Source organism: Channa argus, chromosome 21, assembly GCF_033026475.1.
Source record: "Channa argus isolate prfri chromosome 21, Channa argus male v1.0, whole genome shotgun sequence".
NCBI lineage: Eukaryota > Metazoa > Chordata > Actinopteri > Anabantiformes > Channidae > Channa > Channa argus.
The window spans coordinates 16,059,456-16,076,404 of NC_090217.1; the positions used below are offsets into that span (position 1 = coordinate 16,059,456).

The window sequence follows — 16,949 nt, forward strand, 5'->3', positions numbered from 1 at the left end:
TTGTAGGATAAGGAGATCCGGGGGATCTTCCTTTGGCTGTTCGCTCGGCTCTTCCAGGGCTATCGCTGGTGTTTACACATCATTCGAATTCACCCAGAACCAGTGATCTGCTTCCATAAGGTACAAGATTATAACCCACTGAAATAAACACCACATCTGCCACTGCAGGCCAGTCACTTAAAGTGTGTTAGTGAGTAGAAGCTGACAGTGTGCGATCAGATCAAATTAGAGCTAACGTGTCTCCACAGGCCGCCTTTCTGGGCCAGAGAGCTCTGACAGAGGATGACTTCCTCATGAAGGTGTTGGACGGCATGGCATTTGCAGGCTTCGTCTCCGAGAGGGGGCCTCCTTACAGAGCCACAGACTTGTTTGATGATGTGAGTCTTGTGCACCGTTTTAAGCAAAAGGAGAGGGCAAGGTTGTTCAGAACTAGTTTCATTTTTATTGTTTTGCTGTTTCAATTTAACAACAATGTCCATGTTCATTGATTGAGCAGTGGTTGAACACCATTGATTTAGAAATGAAAGAAGCCTTCTGAATTCAGAGGTACAGTTAACTTAGGCCTTTGTTTTGGTCCCCAGCTGGTAGCGAATGAGGTTGAGCGGATACGACAAGAAGAGTCCTGTCCACACAAAGTCCTGAACCACATAAAAGAGCTGGCGGAACAGCTCTACAAAAACGTATGCTCACACACAACTTTCTCCCCCTTTTAACTTGTTGGTGTTTCCTTATATTTGTCAAATCCTCCAGTTGGTCTCTCTTTTCCTGTAATGGGGATTCTCTGTGTGTCCTTTCTTCCAGGAGAATCCCTACCCCGCTGTGGCGATGCACAAAGTCCAGCGACCTTCAGAAAACAGTCAAAACTTTGCACACAATCAGACACTTTTCCCCGTTCTGGACGAGGTCAGCGTGCAGCTCTTCATCGACCATGCGGCTGCTAAGCTCAAGACTGCACCGCCTGTGGTCAAGGCTGAGGTCAAGGCCATGGTACCCTCTGGACCCCCGTTGGGTGAGCTGGGGAGGGAATTGATGGGCTGTGTGTCTGTGTTGGTCTGTAAAATATGTAGCAATGACTTTGGATTAGACATAAAATTGCAAACACTTTCTAAGCGTTTGCTGTGAGGCGTGTGAGTGTTTGGTCTGGTTATTGCATTGCACTGGTTGGTTGAATTCGGTGAATGAATGTATGTCTGAACACCTCCCTGTTCCTGTCTCCGCAGGAGACACTGTGGACAGAAATGGCTGCATGGTGGCTAACAGTGCCCGCAGGCTTGAAGTGGTCAGGAACTGCATCACATACATATTTGAGAACAAGATGCTGGAGGCCAAGAAGGTGAAAGGGCCTTTAGTGAATTGTGTTAGAAAACCCTCCACACCTCCTCAAGCAGGAGGCATCACTGTAGAGTTAATGTTTATTAATTGACATGAGGATGTAGTAGTTCTAGCCTCAAGTTCAAGAACTCAACTAAACGGGAATTTATTAAAATATATTAGTGTATATTAGACTTTGTGTACTTAATGGAGCTGTTGATTTGTTTCATCCATCCAGCTAATGCCAGCGGTGCTTCGGGCATTGAAAGGTCGGGCAGCCCGGATTTGTTTGACCCAGGAACTCAATCAGCATGTCCTGCAGAACCGAGCAGTGCTGGATGACCAGCAGTTTGACTACGTTGTCCGCATGATGAACTGTACCTTACAGGCATGTCCTGAAAACACTAGAGCACCTCAGCTGGTAATGCCAAAAAAACCAAAAACACTGCAGTTTGTGCAGGGGGAACAAATCCCCACTATGCACAAAGTAAATATACATGACACAATTTTAGTTTTTTGACATATATTTTGGAGCATTTGTATCATGGATTGCAAGTTGTAACATCAGTGTCACATCTGTTTCTGTTCAGGACTGTTCTCATATGGATGAACATGGCATTGCAGCTGCTCTCCTGCCACTGGTCACAGCCTTCTGCAGAGTAAGTTCATCACCAAAGTCTTTTCACATCTGACAAACTGGCTAATAAGTCTTTAAGGTTCATTGAGTGTGGAGGGGCTTTATGAGCTTTTTCAAGTTGTCCGACTCAAAGTGCATCGTCCTCTTTATGTCCGACAGAAACTGGGGGCAGGCATCACGCAGTTTGCCTACAGCTGTGTACAGGAGCACACGGTGTGGACCAACATGCAGTTCTGGGAGGCCATGTTCTACAGTGATGTCCAGAACCACATCAGGGCTCTATACCTGGAAAGAGACGATGGAGCGCAGCAGAATAACTTGGTGAGGACTTATTATACTAGAGCTAATACAGAGCTCACGACTGTTTTCAGGAGTCACCTCTGATGACAGCTTGTAGACAAATAATCCAAATCTCCTATGTTGTATTTCTCTTACAGCGATCAATTATTAACAAACCTTCTTTGGCTTGTTTGTAGGAGCAGCAGGACGCGTCAGGTGGAACAAGGGAAATCAGCGCCCTAGAGCTGGCGTCAGAGCAGAACAGACTCTGGCCAACGCTCAGCAAGGAGATGCAGGCAGAGCGTGTGCAGAAGGAGGAGAGCACTGTGTTCAGCCAGGCCATCCACTACGCCAACAGGATGAGCTACCTGCTGCTGCCGCTAGACACCAGCAAAAACCGGCTGCTGAGGAGCTCGGGACTCGGAGACGTGGAGAGCGTCAGCAACAGCTACGTCACAAACAGGTACCGCTAGCTGTCGGCCACGAAGAAATCCGACCAATGCAGTTCCTCAGATGCCGCTGCTGGTAAGAAATCGGTGACAAATTTTCAAAGCAGTGCTGTGTTTTTTTTGTCCTGTAGTATCGCAGGCAGCATGGCGGAGAGCTATGACACAGAGAGCGGCTTCGAGGATGCTGAGAGCTCCGACGTCGCTAACTCTGTGGTGCGCTTCATTAACCGCTTTGTAGACAAAGTGTGTAATGAAAGCGGCGTGACCAACGAGCACCTTAAGGCTCTCCACACCATGATACCAGGTACGGAAACGCAGAGTCGTGCCAGGCCGTCTACCAAACATCTCTGAAAAATCTGTCCTCTGTCTGTCACTGACATCTTTACCATTGTTTCCCCCCCCCCCCCTACAGATATTGTTCAGATGCACATCGAGACGTTAGACGCAGTCCACAGGGAGAGTAAAAGATTGCCTCCAATCCAAAAGGTAATCAATTCCTATTTTTACGTCCCAGTGGACAAAGGCCATGCAGAACCTCAACCAGCCCCGCCCACTCCCCTCTCTACCAGTCCCTACAACTCAGGCATACGATGTCACAGCAGGTACGTCTGTCCCCCGGAGACAGAACCTTGTGACTCACAGCACATCAGAGCAGTGCATGCTGGGTGATTGCTCTCCCTTGTTTTGGCTCAGCCTGGCTACTGACCGTGGCCCTGCAGACCTGAGTGCCTTCAGTCTGAAGGGTGCTGTGCAGTGTGTTGGAGGGCGACGAGACTGCCAACCCGAGATTGGCGTGACTCGTGTTATCATTTTAACAAAGTCTCCGTATTATTTTCCTGGTTGTACTCAGATGGTAGGCTGAGGAAAAACCCAAACTTTTATGGGGTCCCACAGTTAAATGCCAAGAAGGGGCAACAGCTCCGTTTGTGGTTTGAAGCTGCAGATGAATTGCAGACGTGTGTGACAGTAGTTGGTGCAACACATTATGAAACAGGGAACTAAGGTTGTAATTCAGTTCCTTAACAAGCTGTTTGGGTGTCAGAGGGGAACAGGAAATGATGTAAAGAGAACCTCAGCGGCTCATATAGACTTCTCTCATGATGCTCCTCGTATTGTGCATAAACACAACAAACATGGGAAAAATATTACTTATATCATCTCTTTGTATGTATTTATGTTGTTTGTAACATCATCTATGCCAAGATCCCACCAATCCAGCTTGGTTGATGTGTTTCGTTACGCAACAATAATTTCAACATCCAGCGACGTCTGTGTTTTTGTGCGCGCAAGTCTCCAAACAGTGCAGGTCGTCCAGCAAGTAACTTGGCATGATTGTGAAAGAATGAGAGTTTGATGAGTGGAGTGATTATTAACCATTTCTGGTTGTTTTGTCATTATGAATGAATATCCTGCCGCAATGCACATTTATTCATTTTCTGCTCATTTTTACTTTTACTTATGGCAGATCATCGTGTTTATACAGTAACTGCAGCACTATTTTCCTTTTATTAGTCTAAATTATGTAACGGTTTCCCCACTGCAATATCATGCAGTTCATAGCAGCCTTTTCTGGCTCCTTATCACAGGCTGCAAAAATGAATTATTATTATTATTATTAAGAGTTATGAGCAGTTTAGAGTTTAATTTTCAAAGGTTTTGGCATATAAGATGTACTATACTATACAATAAAGAAAGAGGGAAAATCTGGGTGAATTATGAAAAAAATATAAATAAAAGTAATGTTCTGGGGGGGAGATATGTAGTTATGATAGTACGAGGTCTTTGTACATCAGACACTGTACATTATGATATCAATATTTTGTCAATATTATTATCTACTATGTCGAGATTTTTGTTAAATCTCGACACAGTAAAGTCAGAAAAAAGTAGTAGTAGTAAATTTACAAAAAACTCTAGTATATATTGTTTTAGATTTGCTTCGTCTTCCCTACATGTAGGAATAATCTGAATCTATGAGTGAAGGCAGAATCACTGTCTCCAACCAAACTTTTACTGAAAGAAAGAAAGAAAGAAAGAAACAAAGAGAGAGAAACAAAGAGGAGATCTTGAAACAAAAAATACATCTCAATACAAATCCTTCAGTTTCACTTTTCTTTTGTCTGTCTCCAGCCCAAGCTGCTGAGGCCGACTCTGTTGCCAGGTGAGGAACTCGTGATGGATGGAATGCGGGTTCACTTGATCCCTGATGGCCGTGAGGAGGCCACGGGGCATATGGGAGGTCCACCTCTACTCCCTGCTGAGGGAGCCATCTTCCTCACCACCTACCGACTCATCTTCAAGGGCACGCCGACAGACCCGCTGGGTGAGACACACTCGCACAAGTTTTGTTGACAGGTGTGGCTCCAACCTTCTAAACATTGCACTCTGTCCGTGTGTTCTTCCTGCAGTGGGAGAGCAGGTGGTCACTCGCTCATTTCCCGTCGCCTCACTCATCAAGGAAAAGAGGATCTCACTCAATATCCCTATGGACCAGTTTGTCGTGGAGGGGCTCCAGCTGCGATCCAGCACCTTCCAGGTACTCTAGCTTCATCAACTCCTGCCATAAATATCAGGTTGCTCCTTTTTCCTGTACTCACTGTTCTTTTTCTGATTTCACTGTGTATTAGGTAATGATGATTGCATTTGACGAGGAGGTTGCCTCAGACTTGGCTGAGGTTTTCAGGAAGCATCTGCACAAGCTGCGTTATCCTCAGCATGTTCAGGGCACCTTTGCCTTTACTGTGGGCCAGTGTGGCAAGAGGGTGGTGGAGCACAAGACGAAGGACAAGAACCAGTCGCTCAAGTAAGAAAACATCTTTAATGTGCATTATTCCTCCAAAGCTACTGACAAGCTCATAAATCACTTCTAACCCGTGATGCATTGCTGGACCCCATCCTGTGGGCAAAGCACACAAAATATGTACAGGAGTGACACAGGTGATTTTCACCTGTGTAATATAAGTGACCTTTACAGCTGACCCAGCTGTTGAGCACATAGTTTCCCTGCTGAGCAATTAATTTAGAATGTTTCGCTCCTTTTTTCACCAGACTAAAGCTCAGATGCACTGAGAGTGTATTTGTATGACCGAGGATTTAGAGGCCCCGATTTTTAGTTTACGGTCAGGTTCAAGACATCAATAAATAGGAAAAACTATGCTAAATTTGCTGCAAATGCAAACCGTCAAATGCTATTTTGGGTATTTAAAAACCCAAACACAGGCGACCACAGCTGCTCATTTGCAAATTCAGTATCACCTTATATGTAAAGGGACTGGTGAGATCTTAGGCCACGTTCGGTTTGAGAAAACCTCAAGATTATCACAGCTAATAATAGCGACTGCTTCTAGCAGAGCTGCACCACCACCACTGCTACACACACCACTGTTTTCTTTGATGTCCTACTCTGCTGCAGCAGAATTGACTGGAGCTCTCACTGCATCAACTTGGAAGAATGAATTGAGAAGACATTGCTGCAATGGTTAAAGTCCCATACGTTTTAGTTTTCTGTCTGTGTTCTTATTTTGTCTGCTCTCGGTTCTGTCCCTTTCCCCTTTCTCTGTTTTGGAGAATGAAAGAAAGAAGCCTTTGAATAATTCATCAGTGGAAAATCTGCCAGCCCTTTTATAAGTGTCTTTGTTTCCGCTGTGTGTGTGTATGCGCTTGAAAAACCCTCATTCAGACATGGCAATTCTGACTTTGGCCCTGTGACACTCCTAAGCCAGCAGCATTGAATTCGATTATGCACTTAACCATTGAGTCAGATAAGCTCATTGTTAGCTGGAGTCAGACTAAATGCGCATTTGTCTGCTGAAAAAAAAACCAACAGGATGTAGATGTCAAGCAACTTTGAAATGAACATGCAGTTCAATCAGCACCGTGATGCATTTAAAAATGTTCAGCTTAGTTTTTTTTCTTTTTCCCACTTTTGTCTTTTCCAGGACTCTTTCCAAGAACCTGGTGAAAAGCGCCAAGAGGACCATCGGCCGGCAGCACATGACTCGGAAGAAGTATGTTCCCCCCACCTGGGAGAACAGGAGCAGCCTCCAGTCAGAGCTGGATGAGGATGAAATCTCAGGTAATCACAGCTGGAGCTGTAGAATCAAAGAGCAGTAAGTAGACTAAATGGGGGCAGTTCACTGAGACTTCATGTTGTCCTCAGTGTCGGAGGAAGTGGAACAGAGCACCCTCACCCTCTCCTCCACGATCCGCTCATCAGACAGACAGACAATGAGCAATGTGGTGGAGCGAGCATGTTGCCGTGACTACCAGCGGCTGGGTCTGGGCACGCTCAGTAACAGTCTGACACGTTCCAAAAACGAGCCCTACAGGATTTCAACTGTTAACCGGATGTATGATGTTTGCAAGAGGTAGGAGACCACTGCTAGACAGATGGATACGGGTTGAGAGGTTGGCAATGTATGCAGAGAGTATTGTAGGGCTGAACTCACTGTTTACGTGTGTGTGTGCGTGCACGTGCGTGCGTAACAGCTACCCCGGCCTGCTGATAGTGCCGCAGAGCATCCCGGACGGAACCATCCGGAGAATCTCCCGCTGCTACAGACAGAACCGCTTCCCTGTGGTCTGCTGGAGAAATTCAAGAACTAAGGCCGTCCTGCTGCGTTCTGCTGGCCTTCATGCCAAGGGGGTTGTGGGCTTCTTCAAGTCCCCGAACGCCCCCACAGCAGGTAAATACAAAATCCGTTTTAGGCACTAGGTGACCTTCTTTATGATAACAGGGAATTCCTTTTATATTTGCTATTTTGGGGGGAACGTCCAGATTAATTTCATATACATCTTGTTCATATGTTTTCTCCGCCTGCAGTTCCCTCGCAGGCAGACTCCACTAGTCTGGAGCAGGAGAAGTACCTGCAGGCCATCATCAGCTCAATGCCTTCCTACAGTGAAAGCAGCGGCAGGAACACACTCAGTGGCTTTACCTCGACACACATGAACACCTCTGGTGGGTGGATTAACACTTTGATGTAATACAAGACTGTCAGAGAAGCATCAGTTTGTCATATTACAATCCCAAACCCATGACACGGGATTCACCCACTGTATAATAAAGAACTATTTGCTTCTTGTGTCCAAAGACTTGTCAGATAAACTGAGACAGCCCAAGATCGGTGCTCTGATGAAACAGGTGATGGGCACCAAAGAGGATGTTCCTGGAACCTTTAGCAGAGGAGGTGGGACATTAATGTGATGCTCTTGTAGGTTCTTTGTTAGCAATGCTTAGTCCTTCACAGGTCTGGACTCAAAACATAATGTGTGAATGGTGTCTTAAGTTTGAAATCTGTTACTTGAACTGGGATAGGACCAGGAGCATGATGAGTCAACCCATTCTTTGAAGCTCATCTCTGTGGGTGTCTGTCTGTGTGTGTGTGTGTGTGTGTGTCTTTCTATGGTAGTGGGGAAAAATCTCACCACCGTTTGTTACCGTCATTGTGAGGACATTCTGTCTCGTTCTCCCAATCCCAAAGAAATTAAGTTTAGGGGTTATACTTAGGTTGAGGGTTGGGGAATACAGTGTCTCACAACTATAGAGAGACAAATGTGCGTTTAAGTGTGTGTGTGTGAGAATGAGTAAAACCTTCATCCGTCATTGTTGGTTAATGGGCCATCTCTGTCATTTGACCTTAGCTCTGGGTCAAAGGGCGAAAGTCATCTCTCTCTCTCATCCCAAAGTGTCTGGCAAGGCCAGGAACCCTACTAGAGGTACAGTAGAGGCCACGCCCCCACTCCCTTCCTTCTGCTCCTGTCTAACCAATCAGATCTGTTTAACCACAGCGTAATTGTGTTTGACATCATCTCAGGTAGTGTGCTGTGTCTGTGGACTAATGGTCTGTCATTTCTGCTTGTGTTGGTCAGTGAGCTGCTATGTGTGCATGCTGCTGCTGCTGCAGCTCAGCTGAAACCTCTTCAATTCTGTCTCTGTTAATAGTCTACAATAATCCGATCATAATGTAGCTGCCATTGAGCTAGATGGAGAAGACTTTACCAGGTAGTCATTTCTGTCTTGTTTACCAGCATGGCTGTGGATGTTCTACACATCAGTGTGTTTTAAAGGGCAATTCCACTTACTTCCCAGGTCATTATAAACTGGAATGACTTTTTAATGGCTTCATAACATTGACAGGATTTCCAAATGAGGTTTGATGATTCTGTTAACATGTCACGATTCCTTTGAAGGGGAAAAAAAAAAGTACTGTGTGTTTTTTTTTTTTTTGCAGGTAAATGGGGCAGTATACGAGGTGGCGGACGTCTAAGTGCCTACAACCCAGACGTGGGGACTCGCCTGGCTGGGAAAGAATCTCCACAGCCCAATGGAGGGCCAAGCGAGGCGTTGTTTCTCCGCCAGCAAAAGGCCTATCTCTACATTATAGGAGACAAGGCCCAGCTTAAGGTGATGTAGGACAGCTGAAGGTGTTTACAGCATCCCGCTAAGTCCGGGTTAAAAGGAGTTAGGAGTTTTACAAGTGCAAAAAAATAAAAGTGAAGTGATTGGTAACTGACCTGAGGCTTTGTTGGGTTTAGGGAGGGAAGCAGGACTCGTTCCAGCAATGGGAGGTTGTTCCCATTGAGGTGTATGATGTGCGGCAGGTTAAGAACAGCTTTAAAAAACTGATGAAGGCGTGTGTACCAAGCTGCCAGAACACTGAACCCAACATGAGCTTCCTGCGCTGTCTCGAGGAGTCTGAGTGGATGGCTCTGGTTAGTGCTCACTAGTTTTCCACCATGATGTGTGTTTGGGCTGGTTAATGTACTGTCCTTTGTCATTTTTGGATCTTGGAGTCATTTGTTTTGTGTGTGTGTGTTTAGTTGCACAGGGTATTGCAGGTGTCTGTCCTGGTAGTGGAACTTCTGGATACGGGCTCATCAGTCATGGCGAGCTTGGAGGACGGCTGGGACGTTACCACACAGGTTTGTGTGACTGAACCAAACATTTCACGGCTGAAAAGCAGTTCTCTGATTCAGGCTTGATGTGACTGGTTGTCTGCGTGCAGGTTGTGTCCCTGGTGCAGTTGCTGTCTGATCCTTACTACAGAACCTTCGACGGCTTCCGTCTGCTGGTGGAGAAAGAGTGGCTGTCGTTTGGCCACAGGTTTAGCCATCGAGGAGCACACACGCTAGCCAGCCAAAGCAGCGGCTTTACCCCAGTCTTCCTGCAGTTTCTCGACTGTGTGCACCAGGTGGGTCTGCAGCACTTACTGACAGAGAGACTTTGCTGTATTCTGTAACTGGGTTCAATATCATAGAAAGATCAGGTTCAGGCCAAACTATAAAAACTAAATGTGCTACCGTGATCTTACTGAGGAAATGCTCACCTGTGTTGATGTGTTCCTTTACCCTCAGATTCACCTCCAGTTCCCCATGGAGTTTGAGTTCAGTCAGTACTACCTGAAGTTCTTGGCCTACCACTACGTGTCCAACCGCTTTCGTACCTTCCTTCTTGACTCAGACTGCGAACGCATTGATCTGGGTAAGAACGGCAGAGTCTGGGATGGAGTTGTTTTTCTCCTTCTTGATAGATGGATAGATGATTTATTCCAACGGTAAAATTCACAAGTAGCGTTGCAGTAGAATTCCCATGCAGAGTTCCAATTGGAGATTGGCGGTTTGTGCTGTTCTGATGAGCCATCTGTTTATTGCAGGAGTTCTTTATGAAGAAAAAGGTGAGAGGAAGAGTCCTCAGGTGTGCAAGTCTGTTTGGGACTACATCGACCGACTCAACAAGAAAACGCCCATCTTCTACAACTATGTGTTCGCTCCTGAAGATGAGGAGGTGCGTCGACTTCTGCACACACTTAACATTGTGTAGTAGTTTTTCAGACTCCTAAATGGACACTGAAACCTTCTGACATGAAATAAGGTTTTAATATGGTGGGACATTAAAACGAGCAGGGTCCTTAATTGTTAAATTTAAAGTGAGTCATACTGTTCCAGGTGCTGCGGCCGTACACCTTCATATCCAACCTCAAAGTGTGGGATTTCTACACAGAGGAGACTTTGTCGGAGGGGCCATCTTACGACTGGGAGCTGAGGGGTCGGCAGGAACACGTGTCGGAGGAGACGCCAGAGAAACCCGACACCAGTGGGTCTAAGTCACAGCGGTGCATTGTGTGGCCGTGTTACGACAACCTAAACAAGGTTGTGCCTGACGCCATCACCAAGCTGCTGCAAGACCTGCAGAGTCTGGAAGCCGAGCTCGGCCAGGCTCCAGAAAAGTGGAAGGACACGTGGGATAAAATCAAGAACACACAGAGGACTGAGACCAAACTGGAGAGCAAGGTGAGAGACGATGCTGAAGAGCCCCCACCTGTAGGTATGGAGCTGCCCAGCTGCATTTTCATCTGCGATGGTGCAGCGCAAATAAACAGAAACAACAACATCTTCAGACAATGTCTAGAACAGATTTTCCACCCACTGTCCAGAGCTGCACATGGGATGAACTCTGCTTGATTTCAGTGAGGGATAGTTTGGGGTCAGAAAGTGACATGACACAGAAGATATGTTGTGAAGATCGTGAACAGTTCATTACTCAGTTATTACCGTGACTTTGTACTAGTGGGCTCGTCTTTAAAGCATCTCCTCCTCCATCTCCTCCTTTCACACATGCAGTACACGTGTGAAAGCAGCTTTAAACTAATGACACCTCAAGTGATTTCAGCACAGCTGAAATATATTTACATTGATAAAACTACAAATATATTAATGTTTACAGTAATAATTTGTGTGTTGGACACCATGAGAAAAGCATTTAGAAGATGTCTGAATGCTAACAGTTACGTCTGCTTCATTGTTAGTAAAAAAATACTTTTTTTAAGAATTTAAATAGTCGTTTTGTTAACTCTCACTCATCATCTCTTCTTTCTCCACAGCCATCATTCTCCAGCTCCCTGCTAATGTCATCCAACCTGAGCCACCAGCGACGTTCTCAGGGCGTCTACCTGCAGGAGAGTGGCGTGGGATCCTCTATTAATTTGGCTCTGGACTGCGAAGCCAGTGCCACCTCCACGCCTGTCGCCGGCCGGCCGAGCACCAGCACCCTCTACAGCCAATTCCAGAGCACAGAGAGCGAAAACAGGTCTGTAGCCACTGCTACCACTGGCACGGAGAGGACAGCTGGTCCATGTCAGGAATTATACCCCATGTTGCTGAAGTGGCACCTCGTAAAGATGCTCTGACCCACTATATCATTGTTACCAGATTGTCACTGATTTGTCGTCTATCAGATTCTAAAATGTGTTTGTTTGTTTGTTTTTTTACCTTTTCTCATCAGGAATTTTGAAGGTATCCTGTACAAGAAAGGGGCATTGTTGAAACCATGGAGGCCTCGATGGTTTGTGCTAGACAAGACCAAACATCAGGTATTTTTTTTTTTAAATCTATTTATTTTTTTGTCCTTTCAGCTTATCCCGTGAGTTCAGGGTCAGGTATGAATAAGCGGAGCTCAATAACAAAATCTGATTACATCCGAACTAAAATCTAGTGAAATCAAAGCTTCAGCTTTCAACATGGACCAAAAATGAATAAAAATTAGAAATCGGTGATGTCTCTGCACGTCTAACAATGTGTGCCTGTCCCCAGCTGAGATACTATGAGAGCCGGCAGGACAGGGAGTGCAAAGGGGTGATCGAGCTGGCTGAGGCGGAGTACGTCATGCCAGGAACGCCTACACTTGGAGCACCGAAAAACATAGAAGAGAAAGCCTTCTTTGATGTGAGTCTCATTGAGCCGCGCTCCGTTACTGTCACCTTTGTGGTTATGTATCTGTACAGGCTCACGTCCCAATTACAAAAGAAGTCCGTCATATTTGTCATCTCATTTCTTTGTTTGTTTGCCACCCCAAGCCATGTCCACACCGCTACTGACTAATTGTACAAAGGTCCAAGGTAAAGTTTAATGTAATTACCAGGGAGTTTTTTGCAATTTTGAATTATTTAGTGAAGATGATTAAAAACAATCCAAAACATCTGTTGTACATGTTACAAATACAGATGAAAATATGTAAAACAAAAAAAATATTAGAGTTTTAATGTGAAGGTCCTTAATATTTAGTTGTGTATAGCTGGAATTAATCTGAATGTCGTGTTTTGTTTTTTTTTTTAAAGCTCAAGACGACCAAACGAGTGTACAACTTTTGTGCCCAGGACAGCCTGAACGCACAGCTGTGGATGGACTGGGTTCAGAACTGCTTGTCAGATGCCTAGAGTGCAAGCTGGACTTTTTTTTTTTTTTTTGGTCTGTTTTTAAGGAGCAATGCAACCAGGAATAACTGAGCAGCATCTGATGAACATCTCTGCCGGCCAGTCCCGGTAAAACAGGGAGAGGAAGGGGCCTTTCACCACTTAACCTCTGCTCTGTTCGCTAGTTTTGACCTAATAATTTTGCGTCGCAACGTTTCAGTGTTTTTGTTTATAAAAAAAAAAACAAAAAAAAAAAAGGAAAAAGACAAAAAGGTCCTTGGAGAACCACTTGCTGTCGTCCCCCACACCGTTGACAGTTTGACCACTGTGTGCGCTGGATGTATGCACAAACCTAACGCATATTAAAGCATGTTGCTTTTCTGTGAGGCGTCCTGGAGCTTGGACCAGCATGAAGATCATTCCACCTGTACACCGCAACCTGTTCTCTCTCATACTAACGCCGCCCGCCCTTTATAACGCTCCGGCGAAGAAACGACGGAAGAGCTGCTGTCACCCCAGCCACGTACAACCGAGTTCAAGTGCTATGGAGAAAGATCAAAAAGACTAGAGTAATGGGTTGACTGACCAAAACAGCCCTGGGGAACAGACATGGTGACAGATTTTTTTTTGTTCCAGTCCTCAGAGGTCTTTGCTCTCTTTGCCTCTCACTGCCTGATGTAGCCCATTTGCAGAATATTTAGACTGTTTACAGGAAGTGGAGTGTGTTGTTGCAGCTGCAAGGGAAGGGAAAGGGGGGGGGGGGGAGAGTCCTCAGCGGTTCATGAAGGATTTTTCTTTTCTAAAATCTCAATTTTGTACAAGGAAGATCAACGCTCATTACCTGCCCTCAGCAGATGAGGACGATATACTGTGAAAGCCATGGATCAGTCATAGAGATCAAACTAGGAGAGCTCGTCGGAGATGCGTCTGTCAGGGGTTGAGCGTGCCTGTGAACTTTTCACTGAGTGTTTACAAAGCAGATACAACTTCCTTCACTAAGCTAAACTCTGCTCTGCGCTTCGGCTGTGTTTTTATTCAACCACTAACTTTCAACGTTTTAAGGGATGCTGAAGGTTAAGAGGATGGCATATTGTTGCAGTGACGTTTTTTTGAAATGTGTAGAAAGATCTGACAGAAGACTTTAAGAGGCTTTAGAGTTTTTAAAGATGAACAGTATCTCACCACAATGCGCCAAGTCTAAGAAACAGGATGTTGATTTAAGTGTTAAACTTTAGCGTAGGTTACCATGACCTCAAAATGGACCCAATTCTGAGAATAAGACCTGCAAAATATTGTGGTTTTCTTTTTATTATGTCACCGAGTCTAGTAAAAAGGACCCCGAACATCTCTTGAGCACTGGTTACATACATTCAAGATTCCATCTCAGTCACATGAACTCGGATATGAATCCTCTCTTGTACCTGTTTCAGATGCATCACGTCCACTTGTGTTCATACCAGTGTATTATCACTTCAGCGCCTGTCACCTTCAGTGCTGAAACCTGTACATAAATGAGTTTACATCTGTTAGAGAGCTGTAGAGAAACATTGTATGTTTAGCTGGAAGGTTTCAAACATTGTTACTTTTTTAAATCATTTGTCAGACTCCCCCCACCCCCACTCACCCCTCTTCTGCACACACACACACACACACAGACCACTCAGATCCACACTCTTATTAACACAAACTCTGCTATGTAAAATATGTTCTACTGCTGTCTCTGTTGAACATAAATTTGAAAATTGTAGATTTTCTTGGTGTCTAATAACTCCTTTGTATATACTATTCCAGATTTGTATGTAACGTTTATGGTAGTAATTTATTTAACTTGCCTCCTTGTTAAGAAAATTCCTCAAGCACCACTTTATGTTAAAATTAGGAATTCAATGTGCCATTTGTTTATTTCTGTATTAATGTGACTAATGTTTTTTTGGTTTTTTTTGACAAAATGTAATGGTAAATCCTCTGTCTTTATTTTTTTTTTGTGTATGTGAACACAGCTGTCCTTACTTCATACAAACCGTTAATGCAAGAGTGGAAATGGTCTGTTAGTGGAAGAAGAAGCCTCTGTATTAGTTTTTAAAGGCTGGTTGAATTTTTATTGTGTTGTTGTTGCGTTATCCCACAATAGTGGGATGATCTGGATGTAGATTACAGTCAAATAAATCTGAACAGAAACATGAATCTGAAATTGGTGCTGGGTCCTGCTGACTGTCCTGCGGTTTTCAATATAGTCTTTAGGGCTAATTAGCCAGTGACAAGATGGGACACTGCAAGCTAATAACTGAATGATATTAGGAAGGTATTTTAATATACATTGTGTGTAACTATTTAATGATATTAATCAAAGATATACAGAAATCTTAATTTATATTTTGTTAATATGATGGGTTCAAAGGATTTAGTGTAGATGAATGATATATAATGAAGCAGAAAATAGTGCCCTGTGGTTAGAGGTGTTAAGTGTAGACTCACCTAACATCAGGACTAACAAACGTATCAGTGTAATTAAATATTAACTTTAAATTGTTAGGTCTGTAAAAAGTCTTCAAATAATACAAATGTCTGTCAGGGTTCCAGTTGACATCTTGTCATTTTTATCCAACCAAACAGTCCAAAACTCTTAGCTGTGACTATCAGACAAAACAAAATGTTTTTATAAAAAAAAAAACATATTAAAAGTGACTGGTTCTTATTTAAGGAACTGGCTTGGCTAAAAAAAATCATTAAATACCTAATGTTACATTGGGAGTTTATATCTGAGGAAGTTTGCTGGAGGAAGTACGGGCCATTACATTCATACATTACACAGTAGGTGACCTTGTAAGAACTTCCCCTGAGAAAAAGATGGACCTAAGTGACAGCAGGAAATTAGTGCAGCAGCCAGAAACCCACCTGTAGGAATATTGTGTGTCCTTGTGTTGCGACTGTAGTCTACATCCAGTGTGACCCAGCTCATATTTTCATTCTAGTTTACTCATCCCACTGTGGTAACTCTACAATAGCTAAATTAACCACAATATGACATAATTCTATTTATTATTTTTTTTTTATTAGGAATGACCTTCTGAGCCGGGTTATGTTGTCAATCATATCAATATAGTTTTTAGAATACAAATAAAAACCATGGATTTAAGTGTTCATCTGTGGTTGTATGAATTTATAAAATGCACACATTTATGTAATCTCAGCTAATATTTAGCATGGAAAAATATACTTTTTTTTTTCTCTTCTCATGCTGGTACATGTTTCTTCCTAAATGATTTATTAATCCATTATCTTTATTTGCTTATTCTGTTCAGAGTCACAAAAGTGCTGGAGCCTTTTCCTGCTGTCAGTGGGTGATCGGAATCACACAATTCACACTCAACATTAGCCTAAAGTGCATTTGTTTGAAGGCTGTAGCTGCCAGGTGGCAGAAAAAAAGTGGCAGCACTAACCATTAACCAGCCCCCTCCCCCCCCCAAAAAAAAACAAATTAGAGGAAAAATTCAGTAGAGTTTAAAATGTACTGTCACTGGGATGTAGCTACGCTGTTTCAGTTTACCTTTAACAACATAGTAAATACACCACATTGTGAATGACTTTTATTACAAAGAAAGCAACTGTGTGGGTTAATTAAGGTTCTATTATTTTGATAGCCATTCCTTTCAATTTGTTTAGTATGCTGTTTTTTAAAAAAAAAAGAAGCTTGACACTACAGTAATTAACATTGTTCATTTGTGTTGTGGGGTGGGTGGGGGGATATGGGCTAAAATACATCCCAAGTCTGGAGAACCACACACACACACACAAGCTCTGTAACGCCAACAGTGTGTTCATACCCACTCTAAGTATTTTCCACCAGCAGTTTATCCTACTCAACATCCTCTTCCCCATGCCGATGCAGTTAAAAGACAACGAAAAAGCTCAATTATCAAGTGTAGCGTGAAGAAAACCACAGAGGCTGCTGACCACCGTGTGCCAATATGTGCTTGCATGCACACTAACACTCATCACTATGTTGTATATGTGGACAGGCTCAATGGTAATGTTTAAGCAGTGTTACAGATGCAGCTGCCAACCATAGATGCTGTCTGTTGG

General features: G+C 43.9%; 1 protein-coding gene across 11 annotated transcripts in view; it reads left to right on the forward strand.

The window, feature by feature from the left end:
- The window catches only part of sbf1 (SET binding factor 1), a 46,983-nt gene extending 32,599 nt beyond the window's left edge, over nucleotides 1–14,384 (forward strand). For 5 of the 11 annotated variants that reach the window (XM_067490245.1, XM_067490246.1, XM_067490247.1 and 2 more), the window contains 31 exons: nucleotides 7–120; nucleotides 249–377; nucleotides 582–680; nucleotides 802–1,009; nucleotides 1,221–1,333; nucleotides 1,550–1,732; nucleotides 1,902–1,970; nucleotides 2,108–2,269; nucleotides 2,425–2,690; nucleotides 2,808–2,980; nucleotides 3,089–3,162; nucleotides 4,807–4,999; nucleotides 5,085–5,212; nucleotides 5,304–5,479; nucleotides 6,615–6,751; nucleotides 6,836–7,043; nucleotides 7,165–7,361; nucleotides 7,499–7,636; nucleotides 7,770–7,865; nucleotides 8,320–8,394; nucleotides 8,910–9,082; nucleotides 9,214–9,390; nucleotides 9,499–9,600; nucleotides 9,684–9,869; nucleotides 10,033–10,159; nucleotides 10,332–10,462; nucleotides 10,624–10,968; nucleotides 11,559–11,764; nucleotides 11,960–12,047; nucleotides 12,268–12,399; nucleotides 12,792–14,384. In XM_067490245.1, coding sequence (XP_067346346.1) covers nucleotides 7–120; nucleotides 249–377; nucleotides 582–680; nucleotides 802–1,009; nucleotides 1,221–1,333; nucleotides 1,550–1,732; nucleotides 1,902–1,970; nucleotides 2,108–2,269; nucleotides 2,425–2,690; nucleotides 2,808–2,980; nucleotides 3,089–3,162; nucleotides 4,807–4,999; nucleotides 5,085–5,212; nucleotides 5,304–5,479; nucleotides 6,615–6,751; nucleotides 6,836–7,043; nucleotides 7,165–7,361; nucleotides 7,499–7,636; nucleotides 7,770–7,865; nucleotides 8,320–8,394; nucleotides 8,910–9,082; nucleotides 9,214–9,390; nucleotides 9,499–9,600; nucleotides 9,684–9,869; nucleotides 10,033–10,159; nucleotides 10,332–10,462; nucleotides 10,624–10,968; nucleotides 11,559–11,764; nucleotides 11,960–12,047; nucleotides 12,268–12,399; nucleotides 12,792–12,890 — 4,704 coding nt within the window. In that variant the 3' untranslated portion in view covers nucleotides 12,891–14,384. The remainder of the gene's footprint in view (nucleotides 1–6; nucleotides 121–248; nucleotides 378–581; nucleotides 681–801; nucleotides 1,010–1,220; nucleotides 1,334–1,549; nucleotides 1,733–1,901; nucleotides 1,971–2,107; nucleotides 2,270–2,424; nucleotides 2,691–2,807; nucleotides 2,981–3,088; nucleotides 3,163–4,806; nucleotides 5,000–5,084; nucleotides 5,213–5,303; nucleotides 5,480–6,614; nucleotides 6,752–6,835; nucleotides 7,044–7,164; nucleotides 7,362–7,498; nucleotides 7,637–7,769; nucleotides 7,866–8,319; nucleotides 8,395–8,909; nucleotides 9,083–9,213; nucleotides 9,391–9,498; nucleotides 9,601–9,683; nucleotides 9,870–10,032; nucleotides 10,160–10,331; nucleotides 10,463–10,623; nucleotides 10,969–11,558; nucleotides 11,765–11,959; nucleotides 12,048–12,267; nucleotides 12,400–12,791) is intronic. The other 6 variants (XM_067490248.1, XM_067490253.1, XM_067490255.1 and 3 more) reach the window with 5 other exon arrangements.
- Nucleotides 14,385–16,949: the final 2,565 nt, after the last annotated feature.